Below are 27,500 nucleotides of genomic sequence, written 5' to 3'. Positions count from 1 at the left end.
TTAGACAGAGGAGGAGGAGGAGGAGGAAGAGGAAGAGCAGGTGTAAATATTGGAAGAGGTTAAGGTATAAAAGTCTCAGAAGGAATGAATAATGAAAGGAGACGTGAAAAGGAGATATGGAAGACGGAGGGGAGTAAGCAGTGGTGAAAGGCAAGGAGAGGAGAGGAGAAAAGAGAAAGGAAGGTACACTATGGGGCTGTGAGGAAGGAGGAGGAATATGGAGGAAGGTATAAATAGAGGAGATATTCTGAGTGCTACTAAAAACATCCTTTGTGTATTTTTCTTAAAGATATCATCACTCTCAGTACCCAGGTGTGTGTGTGTGTGTGTGTGTGTGTGTGTGTGTGTGTGTGTGTGTTAGTAGTAGTAGTAGTAGTAATGTTGTTGTTACTGCTGCTGCTGTTGTTGTTGTTGTTGTTGTTGTTGTTGTTGTTGTTGTTGTTGTTGTTGTTGGTGGTGGTGGTGGTGGTGGTGGTGGTGGTAATAACAGATTGCAAAGAAACTCATATGAAGGAATGAAAACATTAAAAAATACACACACACACACACACACACACACACACACACACACACACACACACACACACACACACACACACACACACACACACACACACACACACACACACACACACACACACACACACACACACACACAAGCCTTCAGTCACTCATTATGCAAATTAGGCGGAGGCAGGAGGGCATTTCCCACTCCATAGCGAAGTTCTCTGTTTTGGCGGACGGGCGGGTTAGTTAATGGCTTAGTGAGTGGGCGGGTGAGGTGTTAAGTGGGAATCCTCTGTGCATATCCTCTATTGCCACACACACACACACACACACACTCACACACACACACACACACACACACGGCCCGGTAGCTCAGTGGTTAGAGCGCTGGCTTCACAAGCCAGATGACCGGGGTTCGATTCCCCGACCGGGTGGAGATATTTGGGTGTGTCTCCTTTCACGTGTAGCCCCTGTTCACCTAGCAGTGAGTAGGTACGGGATGTAAATCGAGGAGTTGTGACCTTGTTGTCCCGGTGTGTGGTGTGTGCCTGGTCTCAGACCTATCCCAAGATCGGAAATAATGAGCTCTGAGCTCGTTCCGTAGGGTAACGTCTGGCTGTCTCGTCAGAGACTGCAGCAGATCAAACAGTGAATTACACACACACACACACCGCTTTCTCATTTTGTTTCTGCGTAATTTAGTATGTATAAGTACATACTAAATTACGTGTGTTTGTGTCTCTGTCTCCCCTCTCTCTCTCTCTCTTCGTCATTTTCATTTTTATTCAGCAATTACTTACGAGTCTGTCTATTTTTAACGTTCCCTTGGGCATCAGTGCTAGTCTATTCTTTATCCATCTTTCATCTATTTTCTCGCTGCGTGCCGTGTGTGTCGTTCGAGCGAGGCGGTGCAGGTGGTGGCAAGTGAGGGACGCTGCTGCTGACGGCACTGACATTCTGTGGACTTCTCCGGTTGATGAAAAATTAACAGTGACCTTTGGACGATCAATAGTAGTGGAGGACGTGACATGCCTCCACTGCTACCGCCCCCACCGCCACCGCCGCCGCCACTACAGCCACTAAAGCCTACACACCTAGTGGTTGCTTTTATTATTGCTGGTACGCCTATTACTGCCGCGGTTATTACTGTTATCAATACTACCACTGTTGCTACTGTTATTACAAGTATAAGTAACTACCAATATTACTACATTTCTACTACTACTACCATCTCTATTTCTACTACTACTACTACTACTACTACTACTATCACTATAAAAAAATACGCTTCTGCTGCTGCTTTTACTATTACTACTACTTTACTAATCTTAACATAATCTCGCTATAATGCACTGGTAATTACGTAAATGCCAAAACAGAACAATAAGTATATAAATGATAGATAAATTACAGTTTAAATACAAAATATATCCAATATTTTTTGCAGGCAACATGAAGTACAGCCACCACTGCTGTAATCACTGGCCACACTCACTACCACCTGTCACCACCACCACTGTCACAGCCGCTAGTTACCGTCATCACCTCTGGATTTATGAGCAATGCATGTGCGAGAAACCACTGCCAATACTACACACCAGTGGCTCTGTTGCACCACCAGTCACTCCTCTATTTGTGACGTTAAACCTCTGTCACCACTTATTTGTACACCAGTGGATCACTAAAGCGATTGGGTATACTATTGCTACAGTTGTCGGGAACGTGCACATGGGAAATAGGTCACGTACTTTTTGTCACGAAGAATCACGGAAATTGATATACGAGTGAAAGTTTGTGTCTTATTTGAAATTTTGCTGAATGTGTGCGGTAGTCTATTCAGCTATTTGCTATACAGGAATATCTAAGTATGGATGGATATGTGTATGAACAGTGTATATCTCGCTTTTCGTTTCTGACTATTCGTCCATCCATTCATCCATCTATTGATCTATTCATCTGTTTATCGATATACATACTTATCTACTTATCTATCTATTTATCTATCAACGTATCAATCGAATCCAAAAGTGAATGAATGATTTGCTATACTTTCACCATCCAGCAACACTACCAACACGACAACAAAGAGAAAGTGAATAAATATAGTTCAACGCTGAGGCGACCAAGGACGGAGTAGGAATCGAACGCACGAGCCACATAACTATTCGAATAAGTTTTGCGATGAGGTGAGGCGGCGGCGAGGCGTCTATCTGCCCGCCATCGTGTTGTTGCTAGACTCTGATAAAGATAACTACGCTGAAACTCCTTGTTCTGTAAAGCACTTGTCACTATAATTTCACTCACCACTCTAACCATCACCACCTTGAAAATTATCATGATCTACATGTAAAACCGAATAGAAAAAAATCAAGGTAAAAGATCTCTAATTGATACAAACTTTATAATATGGACAACGTTTCTCCCACACACAACAAACTATAACAGAATCATTTTCCCTCTTCTACTCCTTGCCTTTCACATTCGTACAGTAATAATCCTCTATAACTGTCCTCAAATTTACAGATAACACCATTACATTGCTAAGCCAGCCAGCCAACCAACCAGCCAGCCAGCCAGCCAGCCAGCAAGCCAGCCCAGTCAGCCAGTCAGCCAGCTAGCCATAATCACGAGCAGCCATTCTCCAATACTGCCTCCGTTATTTATACCGATACTTTCCTACTCAATATTCCCTCCAGCCCCCAAACAGTGACCAGTTCTCAAACGAACAGCTCCAACAATTGTCACCTCTATTACACTTGCTATTCCTACTGCTGGTGGTGCTGGTGATGCTGGTGGTGCTGGTGGTGGTGGTACTGGGAGTGCTGTTGATTGTTTCCGCTACTGCTGCTGTTGCTAGTCTGGTGCTGTTAATTCTATTTCTACTACTGCTACTGCTGTTGCTTCTCTTCCTGCTTCTTCCTCATTTGTTTTCATTTACTTTTAGTTTTATTTATGTACTGCTGCTGTTGCAACTTCTACTACTACTACTACTACTACTACTACTACTACTGCTGCTGCTACTGCTATTACTACTACTACTACTACTACTGCTACTGCTGCTGCTGCTACTGCTATTACTACTACTACTACTACTACTACTACTACTACTACTACTACTACTACTACTACTACTACTGCTGCTGCTGCTGCTACTGCTACTACTACTACTACTACTACTACTACTACTACTACTACTACTACTGCTGCTACTATTACAACTCCTGTAACTATTATTCTTAGCAATACTCCTGCAATTACTACGATGATTACAATAACTACTTCTACTCTTTGTACAATTAGAATAACTACTACAAATACTACTACTACTACCACTGCTACTACTATTTTACAATAAAATAACAAAAGCAACAACTGCTACCACAACCACTACCACTACTATCTCAATCACTACAACTACTACTACTACTATTACTTTTACTTCTACTACTACTGAATAATTTACAGTTCAAACACCAGCTGCAACACAGACTGGCCCACAATAGTAAGTTATCCACGCCAGCACACGCATCCACGCTCAACTTTTACGTCAATATCCTTCCTCCTACACCTCGCTACACTCACTGCCTCAGCCACACCTCACCTGCTTCCCTTTAAGACCATTATAATCGTTCTGAATATTGAATAGCTTAATGTTTTCGGCTTTCCTGTGAAAATAACACCTGAGTATAGACGAATTTTACTCCTATGGTCATTTGTAAACATTTAGGACACTATCAAAGAGGAATTGTTTGTACGGATGTCTGTAAATAGAGAAAATATGTTGATTTTTTATTTATGGAGCGAAATAATTTAAGAGACAGTAATGTAAAACACACAAATAGGAAAATAATGGTAGATAAACGAATAAGAAAAGAAAAGCTAAGTAAACCGAAAGAAAAAGATAATAAAGGATAATAATATTTTCCTGCCAACGAAATACATATTGTGGAAAAAAGGAAAAGAAAACAGAGAGAATGATAAAATGTGACCTTCCTATAGTACAAAAACTACCCAAGAAAGTTATAATGGTAGGATAAGTGGCTTAAAGAACGATGAAAAAAAAAGAATACTAAATAATGAAAATATTAGCCACAAACACACACACACACACACACACACACACACACACACACACACACACAATAATGTAAAATAAATGACTTAAAGAACGGTGAATAAAAATAAATACTAAACAATGAAAATATTAGCCACCAACACTGAATTCCCCTCCCAACACCCACCCACCCACACACACACACACACACACACACACACACACACACAGACTCACCTGTCACCCACGTTCCATTGAAAGTGGGTATCTTAAAGTCGTCCCCTAATATGTCTTCTAACTCAAATCTTCTTCCTTTGACTCTCGGCCCGTCGTCAGGAGGCGTGAGCAGCAGCACGGAGGTGACTATCATGCCCAGGACGAAGCAGATGACCAGCACAGCAATGATGATGCCCCGCCAGTTCCGCTGATTGGGGTTTGACGAAGCGAGTTCCTGGAGGGAGAGGAGACAGAGGGGCAAGGTATTAGTTATGGATGGGGTGGCTATAGTTTTTATTTCCTCTACTTCCTAACTTTATATATTTTAATTTTATGCTTTCCTTTCAAGTATTGGTTTTATTCTTTTTTCTTTTTCTTTATTTCTTATTTGTTTGTCTACATTATTCTTTCATTTGGTGTGGCTGTGTTTTATCTTCTTTTTATTTCTTTTTATTTCTTTTTACGTTCTCTTTTTAATTCTATGTTTTCTCTTCAAGTAATGTATTCTTTTATTTTCTTTTTCTCAGCTTCTTTGTTTTTTTTTTTAGTTGCTCTTTCCTTTGGTGTGGATATGGTTCATTCTTTCCTTCCTTCTTTAATACTTTTTAATTTTGTGATTCCTCTCCAAGTACAGTACTGTCTTTTTTTTTTTTCTCTATATTTTCATTTGTTTCTCTATGTTCCTCCTTTCTTTTTTTCCATACCTTTAATCCTTCTTCTTTTTTCCTCTGTTAGTCTTCCTATGTCACTCCTTCATTTCTTTATGGTTTTTCATCTTGTTGTTTCTTTTCATCTACTGTTTGAAATTTATCCACTTTCTCTGCCTTTTGTTGGTCATGTTATGTTTCTCCACCTTCCTTAATATTTTCTCTTTAGCCTATAGTAAGTTCTTCCCTTACTGTTTTCTCCACTTCTTATTTGTCAGTCTATGTTACTCCCTCCTTGTTCCAACTTTTTAAAACTTGTATCACTTATTTTTTTCTTTTAGCTTTTCGTTTTTTTTTTTTTTTTGGTCATTCTCTACCAGAATTAACACTGCTTTGTGATTCACTTCCTCCTTCATTGTTCTGTTATATTATTTTACTTTGTCAGTATATATTTCTTTATTTTTTTGTTTTCTACTTTGCATTCACTCTCTCTCTCTCTCTCTCTCTCTCTCTCTCTCTCTCTCTCTCTCTCTCTCTCTGTGAAATATATATCAAATTATGATTAATTCCCTCTTTAATATTCTACTTTCTTTCTCACCCTCTCCTTTTTTGTCTTTTCCTTACTTTTCTTTTTCTTTTCGTGTGAACCTGAAATTATACAGTAAAAAACTTTATTTGATTTCTTTCTTCCTTCCTACGCACGCTTTATTTATTTTTTCACATTCTACCTCATTTTACCTTTAATTTCCTTCATATTCATTTCACTTATCCTGTCACAATCTCTCTCTCTCTCTCTCTCTCTCTCTCTCTCTCTCTCTCTCTCTCGTAGCCAGTGAAATACATATAATTTTGTTTCTCTCGCTGGCTAGTCACTTAAGGCATTACTCAGACTGATGGAAGGAAGGTAAAGTTTCTCGAGATCTCTTCCAACACTAATTCACTGACACTTTAATGACTCCTTAACAACTTCACGACTCGGTGACGGAGGGGCGCTCGTCATGCACTGACAAAATGACCTCTTGTAATGAAGCAAGAAAACTAAGGCTCACAAACGATAAGGTAAAGTTATTATTCTTTTGGTTTCGTATTTGCTATGTTTGTAGTCGTAATTCCAATTTGCATTTCGCAGTCAGAGGGGAGAAATGTGTGTGAATGGATGTTTTTATTGTTCCTCTGAATGTTTCCCTCGGGGCGATTTCCCTCTTTTCCTGGTAATATTTCTCCCCCTTTCTCTTCACAGCTTTTGTTCATAGGTCGTTCCCCTCACGTGTTCATATTTTCCAATTTGAATATTTCCCAAGTTGGACAATATTTTTTCCAGAACTCATTTCCCTCTCCCATTTACATTTTCCTTTCAATATTTTCCTCCTGAGTCATTCCTCTTTCCAGTTGACCTTTCCATGTATAGTCGCCCCCTCTCCATAAAAAAAAAAAAAAAGAAAAGAAAAAATTACATACGAGTTTAGCCATTAACCATTAATCTAACTCGTTAACAAGAATAGTTTCAGTTACTGCTGTGTCGTTTTAGCAAATTACTATTAATTATTTCCAGGGGGGTAAAATATTCACAGGGGAAAATGACGACAGAAAAATACTATCAAAATGCAAGACAGTAAGGAGCGCTGTAACAAGCCATCAGGTGTACACGTGGCTGTCGCAATGTCTGTAGCTTCATACCAGACGATATTACGAAGAGAAAAATTAATGAATGATTGAAATAGATAAACACATTAATCTTTTTCCTTCTTGCTTAGTTTTATTCTTATACTGAGAGAAATGCATGATTATAAATGATACATAAGAAAAAGGTCACCACAAAATAGGGGAAAAATGTCCAGCACACCATCGAAGAGAGTTTCTAAGAGGAAAAATAAACAAACAGGAGACGCAAGAAGCAAGGAGGGAGGAAGTGAATGCCTGCTGCCTCCCTCCCTCCCTCCCTCTCTGCGCTTCCCTCCTTCCATTCCGCCCTGCAAGTTTTTATACGTGAATCAGTGAACTAGTTTCCACTTCCTCCCTTCTCTTCCCTTGCTCCCCTCCCCAGCTCCCCCCCCCCTCTCTCTCTCTCTCTCTCTCTCTCTCTCTCTCTCAACAGATGGGAAAGAGGGGAAGACGGAGCAGGAGGGGAGTTAAAGGGCGCATATTTATATAATTTCACCTGCAATGACCACAAATAGTTCCATTAGGGTTCAATCACCTCCCTATTCCGTGGTCAGGGTCGTTGTGCGGTCGTTGCGGGATTGTTAAAGGGTCATTCAAGGGTCGGTGTGCCCCTGGTGATTGCTCCTCGAATTACTCAACAGCGGAATCACGGGGCAAGAAAGGTGAGGTTACGTTAGGTCAGGAGGGTTGCGGCTGATTGATTGACGGAATGACTGGCTGAGTGGCTACAATTCTGGTGCTGCGGCAAGGTCATATGATGCCTAACTGACTGACACACTGAATGATTGACTGCATGATTTTTTTCTATGTAAGAGGGGAAATCTGGTCAAGGGCAATAAAAACGACTAAAGAAAAGGTCCACTAGATGCCAGTCCCAGTAGTAATTTTGCTATTCAAAATGTTATATGCTACCTGACTGACCGGCTGACTGACTGACTGATTGACAATGATTAGCAGCAATGTCAAGAAGCGCCACACTAACTCAATGACTGTTTGCAACCTGGCTTTACAACAAGGCCATCTAACGTCGGATTAATTGACTAACAAATTTGTACCGTGAAATCAAAGGGAGCAGACTGACTGACAGATTCATTCACTGATTCACTGATTGATAGCCATTTTTGAACAGCAATAGTTAAGGTATAGAGTGCACGATTCAATGATTGACTAAATGATTGACTGCCTGACTGAGTAATTGAAATCTTTGTCATAGCAAGATCATATGAAGCCAGAGTGACTGATTGATGGGCTGATAAATTCGTTTCAGAAGATTGGGCAAGAGTTTTCAGAATAATGATTTAATTTTCTTTAATATATTCTGTTTATCTGGAATAAATCAGACACATTTAGAACCTAAAAAAAAGTTGAAATGATTTCCGAATCTTTGAAGCTCCGTAAACTCGATGGCACTGTAAAACTTCTAGGAAATCTGGAAAGTTTTGGAAAAAACATTAATAAAAAAATCAACAGCTTCACGGAACACTGCCACCAATTGAGTTCATGGAGGAAGAGAGCCTTTCGTGGAACACTGCTGGACGAACACTGGTACACTTGGACAAGGTTACAAAACACATCGCTAAAGAAAAACATCGTAAACCTGTTTTTCGAAAGTTGTACAGACAAAAAAGATAAAGAACAACAACAACAATAACAACAATAACAACAAAAATAACAACAATGCAACCCTTATCGGGACACCAAAACACGTCACATGAAGCAGGTGGAAAAATCCCATGAAGCACAAGAGGAAGTAACGGAAAACCCGACTTATTGTAACTCAGGAATGTTCAGTGTAGCACGCAACACCCCACGCAACACTTGAATCACTTCACAAGGCGCACGCACGCTGCACACGAACATGTCAAGCCACGCACCAGCGCAACACTCAGCGAAGCACCGAAGCTAGTAACGGTGTAGCAATGAAGCGCTTTTCAAAATACACACAAGGTCTCGTAAAGCAAGGAAAAAAAACAGAAAAAACGTATACATAACAAAAAAACACAATAGAATAAAAATACAAACAGAAAAAAGCATGAAAACAGCAAAGAACAACATAACAAACCACAACCACAATCACTAACACCACCACCACCACTACCACAACCACCACAGCCACTACTTCTACGCTTAAAAATGAAAACAGAAATTCCCCACGAGCTGGATCACTCTTGAAGCGGATGGTCCCTGGGCTTGCCAATTCATCAGACGTCTTGGGCTAATCGTCTCGCCAACAAAACTCGATCCGGCGCCAAACACACGGAGGAGGAGGAGGAGGAGGAGGAGGACGAGGAAGAGGAGAAGGAGGGGACATGAGCACCAACCCCCATTCCTCCTTCCCTCTTTTCCCTTTTTATTCTCTTCACACTGACCCCACGACCCTCCTTCCTTCCTCTTCCACATCCTCTTACATTTTCCCCTCAAACTGACCCCTCAATGCTGCTTCTTCTTTTTTCCTCTTTTTCCCTCCCTCCTTCTCATTGTAGTGACCTCCAATGACTTCTCCTTTCCCTCTCCATAACTTTAGCCTCTGGTCAGTCTAATTTTCCTCTTGATCTTTCTTTCCCCTTCTGATGATGACCTCAAATATTCATCTTTTTTTTACTCCTTGTATTCCATATTCTTCGTCCTTTACTTTGGACTTCCCTTTCATTATTCCTTACTAGGACTTTTTTTTTTTTGTCCTTTTCAGTTAATTTTTGTCCTTTTCTTCCTTGCCTTAGTGAACCTCCTTGTCGCTATTGTTTATTTATAGCTAATCAATTAATCGCATGGCCCCTTGAAGGTAAAGTTCCTGGAATATAATGATAGCCTTGTCCCTTTTCTAGCACATTTTTTTTTTTCATTCCATTGCATAGTTAATGGAAATACGAACGCGGTTATCCATCTAACACTGAATTCCTGAAGCAAAAATTTCCTCCACTGTAATACTAATCTTTTTCCTGCTTTTAACATACATATCCTTTTTTTTCTTTTCATTCTGCTTCATAATTAAGCTAACAGAAATGAGAACAAGGTCATATACTTAATCTTCAGTTCCCGGTCACTTCTTCGCGTCGTGTTGCAGCAAAATTTCCCGCAATAATAGTGACCTTTTGAGCTCCGTGTTTATCTTTCATGTGGTAATTACTGCAGCTGAAGTTTCCTGTTCGTCCACGAAAGGAGCGGGTGCGTGGTAGGGAGGGAGAGGAGAGGAGAGGAGAGGAAAGGAGAGGAGAGGAGAGGAAAGGAGAGGAGAGGAGAGGAAAGGAGGAGAGAGAGGAGAGGGAGGGAGACAGGAGAGGAAAAGATAGGAGAGAGGTTAGGTAAGGTAAAGGGATGCCATGGAAATGAAGGAAGACGTGGCAAATTTCATGATCCAATGGCAAAAATAGAATTCGCCTCCATGGGGTTGTGTCAGTGGCTGGAAGTTGAACGGTATCGCATGTCTCACCCAATCATGGTTGTGTTCTTGTTAGGTGACGATCACTCAAACGCACGTGTTGCTCCACCCACCCACCCATCCACCCACTCACATTCAGCCGCCTATCCACACACTCACTCACCTACTCACCCACCCACCCACACAGCAGGTTGTCCTAGTCCCGCCACCTCTCGGGTATTGATCCATCTGACTTGTTTACCCACGGGGCCACGAGGCTGCCCGTGACACCACCACCAGGGGCGCCGCGACTTCCGGGTGGGTAGTCTGTGAGCGTCCAAGTGCTTCTCCTCACGCCCACTGCTCTTTTCTTTTTATCTTTCTTCTATTGTTACATTGTTTCTTTCTTTCAGCCTTGCCTTTCTTCTTTTTTTTGTGTGTTTTATTGTTTGTTGTTATTCAGTTTCTTGTATTCTTTATATCTGTGATTTTTGCAAGCTTGGAAATTCGTCTGTTTTCGTTATTTTCTTTTGTCATTTTGTCCTTTTATGTTATTTTTGTCATTTTAATTTCTTATCCCTTTTTTGTCTTTCTGTCATTTTCTCCAAGTATAATAATACGAAACAAGGCAAATTAATCACCAGGTGGAATAATATTTTTCTCGTTTTCTTCAGGAAATACAGAGGATTTAGATATATTTTTCTCTCTTTTATGCACCAACACCTTATTTGCATTTCGTGCCGCCTGAGTGTCGTGCCGCGTAGCAGGGGAGCAGCGTCGTGTATGGAAAGTTTAAGTTATACGAGTACACAGTGTTACCTGAGGAACTGTTACTGCTTCCTGCTGTCACCTGGCCGCTGTTACCTCAAATGAATTGTTCCTGAGTCTGAACTGCAGTGTTGCTAAATGTTCACTGATGTTACACTGCTGTTCACATCAAATAAAGTGTTGTTCGTTCATTGAGCTATCACTGTTTACTTATCTTCCGAATGTTGTAACTCAACTCAACTCTTATTTATTTTCATGGCTCTTTATCTTTTCTCTCATATACATTAAAACTCTTTGTTGTGCTTTGTGTTCACTTCTTCACCTTACGATCCTTCCGTTTCATCGATGATTAACACCTGATACTGTTAATCACTGTTTATAACCAGTTACCTTCTTGTCAGCGCCATCTATTGCTGCAGCTTTTTTACGACGCTCCCGACACCACCATTTAAATACCTTCCCACTCCCTCATTGTACTCTTTGAACTTCCTGGAGCACTTCATCCGCCACTGATATTAGATTAAGTGACTCAATCTGTTCTGACTTAAACTGACCTCACACCACCTGATCTGACCTTCACCTGCTCACCTGGCTCGCCCACATCTCACCTCCCCCTCCCACCTGGCCTTCCCCGCAGCCGGAACAAGGATACAGAGCCATACTAATAATTTTTGCTTTCCTCGTTTCGCTGCGGTCACCATGTTCCAGATTTTCAGCATTCCATCTCACCTTCATTCCAGCTTTTGAATTCCAGTTTGTCCCCCACGAATCCACCACCTCCCTTGCTGCCTTCCTTCCGTAATCGTGTTGTCAGTCAGTCTCTTCCCTCCCTGATTTCACAGTATCTTCCTTTTACTTCTCTTTCATGTCTTCCTTTCGTGTTATATGATTCCCCACCGAGATTTCTTTCTCTCTCTCTCTCATTTTGCCCTCCATATCATTTTAAGATTGAGTTCATTCCCCCAACAATGGTGATTTCCTTTCCTATTCCCCTCCCTTTCTTCTCGGCGCTAATACTTTTCCTTTGGTCTCTCTCTCTCTCTCTCTCTCTCTCTCTCTCTCTCTCTCTCTCTCTCTCTTTCTGGTATTGCTTTATTTTTAACGTCTCCCTTCCTCACACACCCTCTTTCTCACCCTCAGATCTTCACCAATTCCTTCTTTATCCCCTTCCCCTTCTCAGTCTCCTCATTTCCTACCCTTTCCTGTCCTCCCTACCTCCTTTTCCTACCCCCGTTAATCCTCCACCTCCTCTTCTCTTTCTCCTCCTCCAAGACGCGTGACTTACCTGCACACAATCACCTCAAATCCGAGGTAAATGATGCATCTGTAACACTGGAACACCTAACTCACCTGCCCATTTAAAAGGCTTCCCTCACAACCTACCAATAGCTCCTTTGTTTACCTATTGATGCAAACACGCAGCGGTCACTGGCACACAACAAAGGGTCATGACAGGGTAGGATTCACGTGGTAGGATATAGAGGGGACGTGATTTTGGACCGTGAATCGAATATCTGGGTCCTCTGTTGTGTGTGTGTGTGTGTGTGTGTGTGTGTGTGTGTGTGTGTGTGTGTGTGTGTGTGTGTGTGTGTGTGTGTGTGTGTGTGTGTGTGTGTGTGTGTGTGTGTGTGTGTGTGTGTGTGTGTGTGTGTAGCGGTGTGAACACGAGACATAGCGTGTTAAGAGTGATAGCACGGACTTTGCTTTGCTTTCCTTCCCGCTGCTTGCACAGGTGTTACGAGGGAGTATTTGGAGCCTTGGCGTGATATCTGGGTTTCTTTGTTAGGAAATGGAGGAGAGGAAGGAATACACGAAGAAAGGAGGGAATAAAGAAAGAACGAAAGGAAGAAAGGAAAAAAAGGAAGAAAAGAAGGATGGGAGTAACGGAGGAAGGCAGGAAGAGAAGTAAGAAAATGAATTACGTTGGTATGTGTGAATATCAAAGGAAAGAAGGAAGAAAGAAAGAAAGAAAAGGCAAGGAAGGAAGGAAGGAAGAGGAAGGAATGAAGGAAGAGTAAGAATATATAAGGAAATGTATATGTTACAAAAGAAGAAAGGAAAGAAAGAAGAGAAGGAAGAAGAGATTGAAGGAAAAGAAAGGAAGAAATTATGAAAAGAAGGAAGTAAGATAAAAAGAAGATAATTACATGTATAAATAAAGGAACAAACAAAGATTTCTCCTCGAATGGATGAAGGAAAGAAGGGAGAAATAAAGGAAAAAAGAAAGAAAGTAAGAAAGTGCTAGAGAGAGAGAGAGAGAGAGAGAGAGAGAGAGAGAGAGAGAGAGAGAGAGAGAGAGAGAGAGAGAGAGAGAGAGAGAGAGAGAGAGAGAGAGAGAGAGAGAGAGAGAGAGAGAGAGATGGGACTGGTTTTACAGGAAAGAGAATTAGATTGGAGAAGATTGGCGAGAAGAAGAGACTGGAGGAGGAGAGGAAGAAGGGAGGAAAGAGGAAGAGGGGGTGGGGAGGGGCTGGACGCGTTTGACACCATCTTATCTGAAACCGTGGCAGGTGATTAGACCGTGGGGAGGAGGAGGGAGGAGGAGGAGGAGGAGGAGGAGGAGGAGGAGGAGGAGGAGGAGGAGGAGGAGGAGGAGGAGGAGAAGAACAAGGAAGAGGAGCAGGGGAGGAGGAAGAAGAAGAAGAAGAAGAAGAAGAATAAAAGAGAAGAAGAATAATAAGAAGAAGAAGAAGAAGAAGAAGAAGAAGAAGAAGAAGAAGAAGAAGAAGAAAAAGAAGACATAAAAGAATACAAAGTAAGAGGACAAATATAACACTAAGAAAACGAAAATGAAATCAGAATGAGGATGCAGAAGACGAAGATTAAAAAAAATAGAAAAAGGAAAAAAAAAAAATAGAAGTACTTACTGATTGATCAACTAAATAAAATCAACAACAAAATAAAGTTTACACATGAATAAACAAAAGACGAAAACACCACAAAGAAAAGCCTGAAAACACACACACACACACACACACACACACACAGTAGAGACAATCCAGCTGGCATGTAACTAAGCGAGTTGATATTGAGGACAAGCAAACAAGTCCCCCATACTGAAGACCAAGCAAAGCAGAGAGTGGCTAATGAAAAGACCAGCGCTCGTTTACTGCACCGAGGCCACAGTGAAGGCTTGGTGGCGGCTACCTGCGTAACTAATGAGAAAAGAACGCTGTTTGCAATTATCTGGAGTTTTGATATCCTCCACGAGTTCTAGTTAAAGAGAAAGAAAAAAGAGTGGAACAGAGGGGGGACAGGGAGTGCTGCCTCTTCCTATGCTGGAATACTGTCGGGATTAACTAATTATTCCAAAGGGTCTTGTTTGCAAATATGAATGAAATATACAGGTAAGGTGTAAGGTGAGAGAGAGAGAGAGAGAGAGAGAGAGAGAGAGAGAGAGAGAGAGAGAGAGAGAGAGAGAGAGAGAGAGAGAGAGAGAGAGAGAGAGAGAGAGAGAGAGAGAGAGAGAGAGAGAGAGAGAGAGAGAGAGAGAGAGAGAGAGAGAGAGAGAGAGAGAGAGAGAGAGAGAGAGAGAGAGAGAGAGAGAGAGAGAGAGAGAGAGAGAGAGAGAGAGAGAGAGAGAGAGAGAAAGTTATCTGATGTGGAAAAAAGCGTTCATAGAAATGCGACAGGAAAAGATTAAGGTAAGATGATCAAATTACAGAGTTAAGTGAAGGATAAAAGGCTCCGCAGGGGAGACTAAAGCGATAAGGCGACAGATGGAGGGTTGGGAGCCATCACCTTTTATTTTTCGTAGCTCCGGTTGAAGGTGAGCTTGCGTGCAGGTGTGAGGCAGGCCAAGGGAAGAGCCGCGAGTTAGAGTCTACCTTGATGTCCTGCTAATAAAGTTACAGGCCACAAAATATAACATTCCCATCACGCCCCAAGGCTACACGCGCCGTAAACAAACGCTGGTGGCGATGGCGAAAACATGTGTCGGTGGTAAATGACAATGCGATGAACAAAATGCCTTGAATATTCCGAGCGTGCCTCCCGCAACGAGGGCGAGGCAGCGTGAGCCAAACACAACCCGCCCGAGCAGAAACGAACTTGCATTGTCCGCTTTATTGACGCGCCACCGAATTTTACTCAACAATCACTATAATCAAACTTGGATACCGTGAGCTGCGTACGAGACTGTCCACAACCCGTCCACCATCCCTCCCTCCGGTCTACCAGCCGTCCACCACCCGTCCAGCTCATCCACCCATTCCTCCCGCCTGTCTATCATTAGTCCACAGTCCGTCACCCCCGTCCACCACTGCCCCAACTCGTCCACTACCCCTACACGTCCTCTCCCTCCTCTCCACCGCCCGTTCCACCCTTCCCCGTGCAGTCGACGGCGGCGTGTCGTCATGGGTCTTACCAGGAACGTTCCAAGCACCTCCCGCCTTGGTGTTGCGTCGCAGGAACGGCCACCATCAATATGACTGTAAACGATGGCGCCAGAGTCTGTGTCCACATTGTTATGTGTCATCACCTGGCCTATAATAGGTAATATTTTCCCTGTTGACGGAGGTTATGTATTTATAGACTTGTTTGCTTGTTTGAAGTCAATAGATTTCAACTTTTGGGTGTCTTAGGGAAAACGAATGACTTTAATTTGAAGGCAAACTGAAAATTAATTTTACAAAACATGAAAGTCTACGGGGAAGCGGTACTATCTTTCAATAAGTCTACGAAGTCTGTTGACCATACTGACTATTATTGAAACCTTTGGCAGAAGAACGAATGTGTGTCCCTTGCATGTCCTCTAGATGCTATCACGGATACTAAACGTGTAAGTATTAAGCTCCTGAAGTGATGTACAGTCTTACAAACACGTCCAGACACTGCTTCCTTCACCAAAACACGGACATACTTAACTCTCCACAAAGCAACACATTATGACATTCACACGTGTGCCAGCGACGCAGGGAAGGGTGTCGCTTTTTGTCTCGCGTCTCGTCTGCATCAATAGTTCAGGCAGTGCGTCCGTCGCGTTTGTGGCGCCTTACCTCAACTTGCTACACTCACACAGGAAAGAAAAAAGTGGGGCAAACTTTACGAGGGTGTCTGAGGCAAATATGTATGCTGAACTGGGTAGGAGCAATGTGTGAAGGACAATACACTACACCTACACTCAATACATGCAGTAACACGTATTTTCTGGTGCTACAATGCATATAGGGTCGTGCATGCATGACACTCCCATGCAGCGTAGTTCCATGACAAAACAGACACATGAAGCAAGAGAATGAATGCAGTGTGTGTGTTTTGTTAGGAAGAAGTGATATTTTTTTAAGTCATGTGCTTGCAATGTGATATTTGCTCTTCTTGTTTAGTGTGTGTGTGTGTGTGTGTGTGTGTGTGTGTGTGTGTGTGTGTGTGTGTGTGTGTGTGTGTGTGTGTTTGATGGTACACAACTCTCATACGTTCTACGGTAAATAGTGTTGTTAGATTGTCAAAAATTCTCTTTCTCTCTCTCTCTCTCTGTCTCTCTCTCTCTCTCTCTCTCTCTCTCTCTCTCTCTCTCTCTCTCTCTTGTCAGCGCTATTTTACCATAGAAAGTATAATTTGTATGCCATTCAAACACACACACACACACACACACACACACACACACACACACACACACACACACACACACACACACACACACACACACACACACACACACACACACACACACACACACACACACACACACACACACACACACACGTTCACACTCGTACAAGCACGCGCGTCCACTTCTCTATAAATACCACAGCGTCACTCTACCACCCACCATCCACCCCTACCAAACCCACATCATCCCACCCCGACCTTCCCCCGTGACGTCACACCTTGGCATATACACAGCCACAAGTTGCTTCCCGCAGTAACAGACACTAGCTCACACATACGACAATCGCGGGACGAACACGCCTCTTTAGTTCATCCTGTGTATATTTAGTGACGGTGAGGAGAGGAAGGTGATGAGTAGCAAGTGTTGAAAGAATGTATGGGGTTATAGGCAACATGAATGGATGAATGGGTGGAGGTAAGGAGAGGGGAGAATGAGGAGGGATGCTGAAAGAGAAGGATGGAAAGGAAAGGGAGAATAGCTGTGATAGAGGCAAGAGGGGGAAAAAAAGGGGTAGTGAAGGGAAGAACAGAAGAGAAAAGAGAGAAAGAAAGACAAGGAAAGCTTAGAGGGAAGAAGGAAAGGTGGTGAAGGAATAAGGAGAAGAAAAATAGAGGGGAAATGAGTGATTTAGAGGGAAGGAGAAGGCGGAACAGGGACAATGCAAGGACAGAGGGGGAAAAAGAAGAGAGACGTGTGTTAGGAAAGAGGAGAGGGAGAGAAACTGGGACAAGGGAAGGTTGGAGAGGAAAAAAAAAGAGGCGGAATCTGTGATAGGATGGGAAAGGGGAGGAGGCGGGGCTTTGAAGGACATGGGGAAAAAAAGAGGGGACAGTATTGTTATGGAATGAGAAAAGTTGAAGAGTGAACAGTAGAAAAGTTAATGATTTGTGTATATAAAAAAAAGGAGAAATGATGAGAGGAAAATAGAAAAGAGGGTAAAGGAATGTTGATAAATGGGGAAAGGTGAGGGGTGATATTAAATATGATAACTTGGAAAAGGAAAGGAAAAAAAAAGGAAAAATACTGAGAGGGAAACACAAAACAAAGACAAATCAGTCCTAAAATCGAGAAGATAAAGAATTTTGTAGCTTGAAACGAGAAGATGGATGAGAAAAAAAATACATGGAAACATATCAAAGAAAAAAGAAAAGGAAAAGAAAGGAACAGTAAGCAACAAGGAAAGATAAAGAGCTGAAAAGTGAAAATAACGAAAAGAAAGACAAATAAAACGAAAAAAAAGAAGAAAAAAAGAAGAAAAAAAGGAACAACCTATAGAAAAGAGAGCAGACAATGTATCAAAGAGTGAAATGTAAAGGTGACAATTTTGAAAAGGGAAAAAAAAGGAAGGAGACAAAGCATATAGAAAAAAAAGAGAGAAAGAAACAGTTGAGATTACGAGTGAAAAGTGATAGGAAGAGTGACAGGAAAATATATATCGGTGGGTGAAAATTGAGGGTCATTTCGAGAGAGGAATATGGGGAAAGACAAGGGGAACGAAAGAGGGGGAAAAGAGGCATTGGATTGTGCTAGTTAAAGCGAGTGCAGCAAAGGCGAGGCGTCCAGGTTATTTTGGTGAGGGGAAACATTAAAGGGCAGGTAAGATAAGGGAAGGGAAGGGGAGGGAGAGAGACAGAGGGTGGGGATAAAGGAGAGGGACAACGAGAAAAAAAAAGAATAAAAGAGAAAAAGGAGTGACGGGATGAAAAGAAGATGGAAGGGAGGGGAGGGAACAGTCACTGAAGGGGATAAGCAAAGAAGGAAGGGCGAGGGAAGGTGATGACAGGAGTACAGGTGAGTTAAGACAGGTAAATGAACAGGAGATCATAATGTTCCTGTGTTTAGATTACTAGGAAAAGGCTACACCAGCACCAACACTGGCACCAACAACAGCTGCAGCATTAGCGCCAGCAACACCGGTATTAAAAGTATCAACAAAAACAAAACGGCAACAGCACCAACAGCAACAGTGACATAAACAGATATTACGACCACAACAACGACGATCGCGACAAACATGAAAACAACAATGATATCAATTCTACTTTTGTTTATTCTCCTCCTGCTGCTACTACTCTTACTACTACTGCTACTTCTATTACTACTACTACTACTACTACTACTACTCACACCTTGGCACCACTTTCCGCCATTGCTAGACACCCCACACCAAAATGAATGACGATATCAAAATGAAGATCTAAAATGGTAGACAGTGAATTACTGTTCCTTTTCACTCACTTCACTCTCTCCCTCTCTCTCTCTCTCTCTTTCTCCCTTTCCTTCGTATTATTCATCTCTCTCCTCTCCTTCTCTTCTTCACTACTTCTCACTTCTTTCCGTTTTTCCGCTCACTTCATCCTTCTCACACAGATATCTCGTTCACTCCTCTCTTTTCCTTTTCTCTTATCCATTTCATCCCTCTTGACCCTAACTACTCTTCACACCCTTTCCTAATATCTTAACACATTTATGCCCTTTAGATATACCCTATGCATTTCTAAACTCACCTCCCTAACTTCCCTTTTCTCCACATCCCTTGCCTTCCATTTACTTCATCCTAAAGGCTAAAAATTTCCACCTTCGAGTCACGTATTCAATCCTTTTCCCCTCTTTGAACTCATTTCCATATTGAACATTTCCTCTTACCTGCTATTGTTATTCTTACTAGCCACTTTTCCACCACCTATCTGTCCCTTCAATTGCTTTCACCTCCTAGCCTTCCTTCCTTTACTGCCTCACTCTGTCACTCACTCACTCACTCGGGCACTCACACACTCAGTCATGCTTGTGTGTCTTTCTTGGTCGTCTTACTCACCTCCTCCACTGCTGCTTGTGGGTTGTTTGGGTTTGCCGTGGACTTTCTTCGGTCCCTCTTACTCTTGGCATCTGTTCCTGACGTCATTGCGGCGGCTTTGAACCTGCTTCCTCCTCTTAACCTTTTTGCGTTACCTTCCTTTCAGCCTTCCCTTTTTTGCCTCTTCGTCTTTGATTTTCTTTTTCTTGTTGCACGTATTTTCTTTCTTAGTTAATTGAGTTGATCTATTTTAGTGGCTTGTGATCTATGTGTATATGCGTGTTCTATTTGTTATCGTTGGTTTTTCTGGTTGTTTTTCTTATGTTTGATTCAGGGGTATATGTTTCTCTTGGTTTTAATTCGTGTTTTCTTTTCTTTTTTTTTTTAGTATTATAATTCAAGTAGTCTGTAATTATGACGTGTTCTTGATATTACTCTTTTTTATTTTTCAATCATTTATTTAGTTTTTATCTTTCTCTCTCTCTCTCTCTCTCTCTCTCTCCCTCCTCCTCTTGTCGTTCACTTTCTCAAATTATGTTTCGTATATTCAAATAACTTTCCACTTATATTTTCCTCCGCCTCATTTTAGTTCAATCTATTAGGGAAAGATTTAATTTTTAGTTGGATTCTCGTGTGTGTGTGTGTGTGTGTGTGTGTGTGTGTGTGTGTGTGTGTGTGTGTGTGTGTGTGTGTGTGTGTGTGTGTGTGTGTGTGTGTGTATGTGTGTGTGCGTGCAATTATTTACATCATGCCAATTTTTTTAATTTCCCACCTCGGTTCACTGACTTGCGTGTGCATAAACACACACACACACACACACACACACACACACACACACACACACACACACACACACACACACACACACACACACACTTTCTCTCTCTCTCTCTCTCTCTCTCTCTCTCTCTCTCTCTCTCTCTCCTTCCTTGAGTGAGAGGCAGGAGGTCGTCACAGGCACAGTGAGAGAACAAGACTGAAGTGTAAGTCGAGTGCCACTCTCACGACCCGTATAATGAGAGAATCCGTGTATGTAGACTAATGAGAGAGAGAGAGAGAGAGAGAGAGAGAGAGAGAGAGAGAGAGAGAGAGAGAGAGAGAGAGAGAGAGAGAGAGAGAGTCGTTATAAAAGATCTATTATCTCTAAGGGATTTATTACCAAGCTGCTTCTCCTCCTCCTCCTCCTCCTCCTCCTCCTCCTCCTCCTCCTCCTCCTCCTCCTCCTCCTCCTCCTCCTCCTCCTCCTCCTCCTCGATATGAAAGTCATTCCTTTAACACATAATTACTTGTAAAGCTTTCGAAAATTGTAGTATGGATGAATGCGCAACGGTAATTCTCTCTCTCTCTCTCTCTCTCTCTCTCTCTCTCTCTCTCTCTCTCTCTCTCTCTCTCTCTCTCTCTCTCTCTCTCTCTCTCTCTCATTCACAGTCATGAGTGGTTAAGGAATGAGATTGAAGAGGAATGAAATTAATGAGGAAGTGGGAATGAGGAGGAGGAAGAGGTGGAGGAGGAGGAGGAAAAACATATGCAGAGAGAGAGAGAGAGAGAGAGAGAGAGAGAGAGAGAGAGAGAGAGAGAGAGAGAGAGAGAGAGAGAGAGAGAGAGAGAGAGAGAGAGAGAGAGAGAGAGAGAACCAGCCTACAGTCTTATCCTGCCAAAACAAAGTGGTACGGTACAGGTGATCGACTCGGGTGTGGGGACAGGTGAGCTAGGATTAATTAACGAGAGGAAGCAGGTGTTTTGTCTTGTATTTCACTATATCTCACCTCTGTCATTCTAACCTCTTTGCCTTTGTAGTAGTAACAATAATGATAATGATAATGATAAAAATAAGAATAGCAATAATAATAATAATAATCATAATAATAACAATAATAATAATAATAATAATAATAATAATAATAATAATAATAATAATAATAATAATGGTAAGAGAAATGATAATAATGAGTTAAATCGCAAGTAAACTTTAAAGGGAGACATTTAAGCTGTTCTGTGTTTCTTCTTTTACTTGAAATATTCATAGTGGTGGTGGTGGTGGTGGTGGTGGTGGTGGTGGTGGTAGTAGTAGTAGGTAGTAGTAGTAGTAGTAGTAGTAGCAGTATTGATGATGATGATGATGATGACCATGATGATGATAGTGATAATAATAATGATAATAATAATAATAGTAATAATAATAATAATAATAATAATAATAATAATAATAATAATAATAATAATAACAATAATAACAATATCAATATTAATGTTAACAGCAAAAGTAATAATAACAATAATAATAAAAGTAATAGTAATAATAATGATAATGATAATAATAATAATGATAATAATAATAATAATAATAATAATAATAACAATAATAATAATAACAATAATAGTAATGAGAAGGAGAAGAACAATAACAACAACAACATAGCGCATAGAACATTTAGAACATTGAAGACTCGTTGGCTTAATATGGAGAAAAAAAAAAATTCAATCCATCTTTTTTCGAAGTTGCAAAGTTGAGTAAATTTCCTTGACTTCCTTACTTCTCTTAATACCCGTAGAGCTCGTTTTCTGTTGGATTTGATCTACTCCACGCGTCATTTCGTTCACCGCCTTACCGTGTGGCGTTCATTTGTACCGGTTGCTGCTGGCTTAATGGTGAAGTGCTAGATAAATTACTCTCTCTCTCTCTCTCTCTCTCTCTCTCTCTCTCTCTCTCTCTCTCTGTCGGTAAACTACAACTTCCACTCAGACACCACGAAACTAAATCCTTAAACCCAAATATTCCTCCCACGCCAATCATTTCTCACGCATATCACAAGAACACCAGAGGCAGTATCACGTTAGCATGTTAGCAAGTGTCTCCCGGCCTGATCAGCACGTAAGGGAAGGCAAGGCACCCAACTCACCAGCACCACGCCTCGCCTCGCATCGCCTTGTTGTCACGGAGACCAACTCAAGAAATACGAGTAAACAAATCTACGTTTTACAATACGAACACGAGGCTCCAGTCACTGAGATTAGGAAGGAGGAGCGTGTGTCTATTTATGTACAGGTGTGTGGTGGTGGTGGTGGTGGTGAAGTCCTGTAGGTTTGTGACAGGCGCAGGTGTGTGGTGTGTGTGGCGGTGGTAGTGGAGGAGAGGCGAGCGGAGAAGTAAGGTTTGGTCTGAACGGCGCACCGCAAAGATATAGACTGACTCCCTCTCACTGGTCTCTCCCCACCTCTCCCTCCCTGGCATATACGCGGCGTGATCCCCCTCTCCCCCCCCCCTTTCTCTCTCTCTCTCTCTCTCTCTCTCTCTCTCTCTCTCTCTCTCTTTCTTTTTTCCTGTGTCCCTCCTCACTCTCCCGTCTTCCTCCTCTCACTTCCCCTCGTCCCTCAGTGTCCGCTCTCATTTCCCCTATCTCTTCCCACCCTCTATCTCTCTCTCCCTCTCTCTCCCTCTTTCTGCCACTCTCTCCCACTTTCCCTCTCCTCCTATACCTCCTTTCTCTCCCCTTCCCTCCTCCCTTACATTTTTCCTACATGTCATTGTCTTTCCCTTCAAGTCTTCTAATTTTTTATGCCTGGTTTTAATTTGTTTTTCTACTTCCTGGAACGCTAACACACACACACACACACACACACACACACACACACACACACACACACACACACACACACACACACACACACACACACACACACACACACACACACACTCTCTCTCTCTCTCTCTTAGTCATATGAATTTCCATCACCTCTTTACTCATTCCTTCCACCCTGTTTCCCTCTGACCCACCCTGCCTCTCCTATTCCAGTCCCTATCATTCAACTGTTTTTTAGGCCTCTGCTCTCTTCCCTCGTGGCTATTCAACACCCTGGCCCTCCACACACTCTACAGGGAGCCCTCAAGCCCCGTCAGCCACCCGTCACCTCCTGAAGAAAGGCCAGCAGGGGAACGCTCGCCAGGCCACCAGTCGAAACACAGAGTTGAAATTGGAAAATGTGTACTGCCTGGAGAAAAGGATGGGAGTGGAGGCGACGCTGGATAATGATATATACTAGGGAGAGGTGGAAGGTGTAAGGTGAGAGATTAAGGGAGTGAGGGTGAGGGAGGTTGTATAGGGTAGGATGGGTGGTGAGGAAGAGGGAGGAAGTGTATATAGGGCGTGCAATGTTGGTGGGATGGAGATGGAGAGGTTAGCTGGAAATTATGTATTTGTTGTGTAGCTACTGGGAGTTGAAGAAAGTGGAAGGGAGTGAGAGTGAGAAGAAAGGAAAGAATGATAAACGGGAGTGATTGGAATTGTATTTAAGAGACAGAGGGAGGGAGTGAGACCGAAACAGGGAAGTGGTGGAGAGACATAGCAGATTGTCGTGCTGGTGGGGTGGGTGAGGGGGAGGTGGGTGTGGGAAGGATATTGTTGAGGAGTGTAGCTGGGTGGAACATTTGGTACATGCGCGCTTCTAACGGTCTTGCGTCGCGTTTTGTGATTGGTTTTAACGGAGATCGAATCGGTTACATTATTGGTTGGCAAGGCAAGAGCTTTCCCTGCACCTGTGGCCTGTAGGTGTGTGTGTGTGTGTGTGTGTGTGTGTGTGTGTGTGTGTGTGTGTGTGTGTAATTCACCTCGGTCGCTGCTGGTCACCCAGCCAGTCTTCCCCATTACGGAGCGAGCTCAGAGCTCATAGACCGATCTTCGGGTAGGACTGAGACCACATCACACACTCCACACACCGGGAAAGCGAGGTCACAATCCCTCGAGTTACATCCCGTACCTATTTCCTGCTAGGTGAACAGGGGCCACACATTAAGAGGCTTGCCCATTTGCCTCGCCGCTTACCGGGACTCGAACCCGGGCCTCTCGATTGTGAGTCGAGCGTGCTAACCACTACACTACGCGGTGTGTGTGTGTGTATGTGTGTCACGATATTTCCTTACGTGACGCCGAATTAGACTGAATAAAGCATGTAATTCTGTCTTCTGATGGCCCAAGCTTGCCCAACATTTGCTCGTACTTATGGCATGGCTGAATGTGCTCCTAGCTGCCTTGGACCAAACAAACACAGGACAGATAAAAGGACAACAAAATATATGAGAAAGACAGGCAGATAAACACGAACTGACGGGGCAGACAAACATAATGAGCAGACAGACGGACAGACAAGGAGGGAAGGAAAAGACAGACAGATAGACAGACAGCCAAATAGACGCGACAAAGATGAACAAACAAGGGAGACACAAAGAAAAACAAAGTAACAAGGGAAAAGAAAACGAATGAACAAATGAGGCAGACATGCAAACAGATGAACAGACAAGACATAATCAGAAAAATGAATGAGACAAAGTGGATGAACTAACAAAGCAGACAAACAGAGGCAGAGAAATTGACGGCAGAGTAAAGAGATAGAAAAACAGGAATAAACGGACAGACGGACACACATACAGACAGTTTTCTACCCTGCACAAAAGAAAACAAGATCCTTTCAAAGATAGAATATAAGTTTTAGGAGCTGCTCTGGAGTGTTTTCATTATGATTAGTAGTAGTTCTTGTGGTGGTGGTGGTGATAGTGGTACCGGCAGCAGAAACAGTAGCAGCAGCAGTAATAGTAGTAGTAGTAGAAGAAGTAGTAGTAATAGTAGTAGTAGTAGTCGTAATCGTAGTTGTAGTCATTATCGTAGTTGTACTTGTAGTGGTAGTGATAGTGGTAGTGATAGTGGTAGTGATAGTGGTAATGGTAGAGGAGGTGGTTCTGGTGGTGATGATGGTGAAGGTGGAAGTGGTGAGGTGGTGGTGGTGGTTGTGGTGATGGAAATGAATGTAAAGCATACTTCATACTCGTACTTGGACACATAAGGCTGGTATATAGAGTTGTTAGGTTAGATTAGTTTTATTTAGGTTACATTACATTAGGTTAGGCGGTGACAGTGGTGCTTGCTTCCTCGCATCGCAGCTGCCCACTTATTCAGGGCTTTCCGAGAACTAGTAGCTTGACTACAGCTCGCTCCCCATTAGTGACTGGCAAAACAACAGTGAGCTTAACAACTCAAGGCCAGCCACTGCATCCATTCTACTACCACATCAAACCACTACACTCTAGATATTTATAATTCAGACAGCATGCATGATATCACAGCCGAGGTTGAGTAATTGATATGGTCTTACTACTACACCGCCAATATAGTAATAAAGGGACGAAGCACGAGTATTGAGTATAGAGTTATTTTTCCCCTCACAAAGCCATCTGACCAACCTTAGCAACTCACTCTGAATCACTACTTAAGTTGGATTCATTAACATGTTGCAGTACCTGAAACGACTTGCACACACACACACACACACACACACCGCGTAGTGTGTTTGTGTGTGTGTGTGTGTGTGTGTGTGCAGACATTACGCGTTAGCACGCTCGACTCACAATCGAGAGGCCCGGGTTCGAGTCCCGGAAAGCGGCGAGGCAAATGGGCAAGCCTCTTAATGTGTGACGCCTGTTCACCTAGCAGTAAAAATAGGTACAGGATGTAACTCGAGGGGTTGTGGCCTCGCTTTCCCGGTATGTGTTGTGTGTGTTGTGGTCTCAGTCCTACCTGAAGATCGGTCTATGAGCTCTAAGCTCGCTCCGTAAGGGACCCCACCTGGCTTTTTTTTGACAAAATCGGTACTATTCATTCAATTTTATTGAAATTTTCAGTATAAATAGCCTTAATTGCTAAAGATTTGATGGCCCAACGTGAGGTCTATTCCTATAATGGAAATTGAGAAAAAAATTATTTATTAGAAAAAATGCATCATTTACAGTATACACATTAGATTTACCACTGATAAGTCATTATTCATGATAATGCCATAAAACTTTGTCAGTGAACTGTAAGCAAATGTGTGACGCCTGTTCACCTAGCAGTAAAAATAGGTACGGGATGTAACTCGAGGGGTTGTGGCCTCGCTTTCCCGGTGTGTGTTGTGTGTGTTCTGGTCTCAGTCCTACCCGAAGATCGGTCTATGAGCTCTAAGCTCGCTCCGTAATGGGGAAGACTGGCTGGGTGACCAGCAGACGACCGAGGTGAATTACACACAGACTCTCTCTCTCTCTCTCTCTCTCTCTCTCTCTCTCTCTCTCTCTCTCTCTCGACGATGGTTTGGCCTGTCTCTTCGTTCCCGTAATATTTCATTTCTCTTTCACTGCTTTCAAGATCCCATTATAGGTCGCCCCCGAGTGTCTTTCGGTCTCTCTTCCTTTCAGCATCTCTCAGCCTCTCTTCCCTCCCTCCTGAACATCCCACGTGCGGCGAGGGTTTGGGCAAAGGAATGTCAGCCTTATATATCATACCACGTAACTCTATTTTCTCGTGTGTATGTGTGTGTGTGTGTGTGTGTGTGTGTGTGTGTGTGTGTGTGTGTGTGTGTGTGTGTGTGTTACATAATTCCTCCCTTCTCGCTATTTCGTCACCAAACTACGCTCTTTGAAACTCGATGTGTAGGTAAATTTGTACCCATGAATATGTGTTTTTGTATAAATGTATGTATTTATGTATTTATCTATGTATGTATGTGAGCAGAGAAGCAGCTTTGCCGGCTATACGCATGACCTAATCTGTGCACACACATTTCCTGCCAAGACGTCTGGCGCGATATTTCCAGTGTCTTCCCGAGAGCGTTCCAGTGACCAGATTTTCCGGAGACTCAGGTGGCCGGTGTGCTGTGTGTGTCTCGCTCAATTGCTGCATCTATGTGTATGTGTGAGTGTGCGTGTCCGTGTCCGTGTCCGTGTGTGTGTGTGTGTGTGTGTGTGTGTGTGTGTGTGTGTGTGCTGGGCGCTGAGGCGTGTCGAGGAAGCCAAGGAAGAAAGGTACCCGTTTCACCAATACCAGGAGAAATAAAAATTACAACCACCCCGATGTTTGGCA

The 27,500-nt window shown here is 42.7% G+C and overlaps 1 protein-coding gene across 7 annotated transcripts in view; it reads right to left on the bottom strand.

Annotated features, from left to right (window-relative positions):
• LOC123504973 (inactive dipeptidyl peptidase 10-like) overlaps positions 1-27,500 on the bottom strand; it is a 286,150-nt gene that overhangs the window by 65,569 nt on the left and 193,081 nt on the right. For 2 of the 7 annotated variants that reach the window (XM_045255945.1, XM_045255952.1), the window contains exons 1-3: positions 22,518-22,799; positions 19,639-20,212; positions 4,799-5,012 (exon numbers count right to left, since the gene is read on the bottom strand). In XM_045255945.1, coding sequence (XP_045111880.1) covers positions 4,799-5,012; positions 19,639-19,725 — 301 coding nt within the window. In that variant the 5' untranslated portion in view covers positions 19,726-20,212; positions 22,518-22,799. Of the gene's footprint in view, positions 1-4,798; positions 5,013-19,638; positions 20,213-22,517; positions 22,800-27,500 lie in introns of those variants that run through there. The other 5 variants (XM_045255948.1, XM_045255951.1, XM_045255949.1 and 2 more) reach the window with 5 other exon arrangements.

This window comes from Portunus trituberculatus, chromosome 17 (genome assembly GCF_017591435.1).
Source record: "Portunus trituberculatus isolate SZX2019 chromosome 17, ASM1759143v1, whole genome shotgun sequence".
Taxonomy (NCBI): domain Eukaryota; kingdom Metazoa; phylum Arthropoda; class Malacostraca; order Decapoda; family Portunidae; genus Portunus; species Portunus trituberculatus.
Note: the sequence above shows the minus strand (reverse complement) of the source record. Positions and strands in the feature narration are given on the sequence as shown.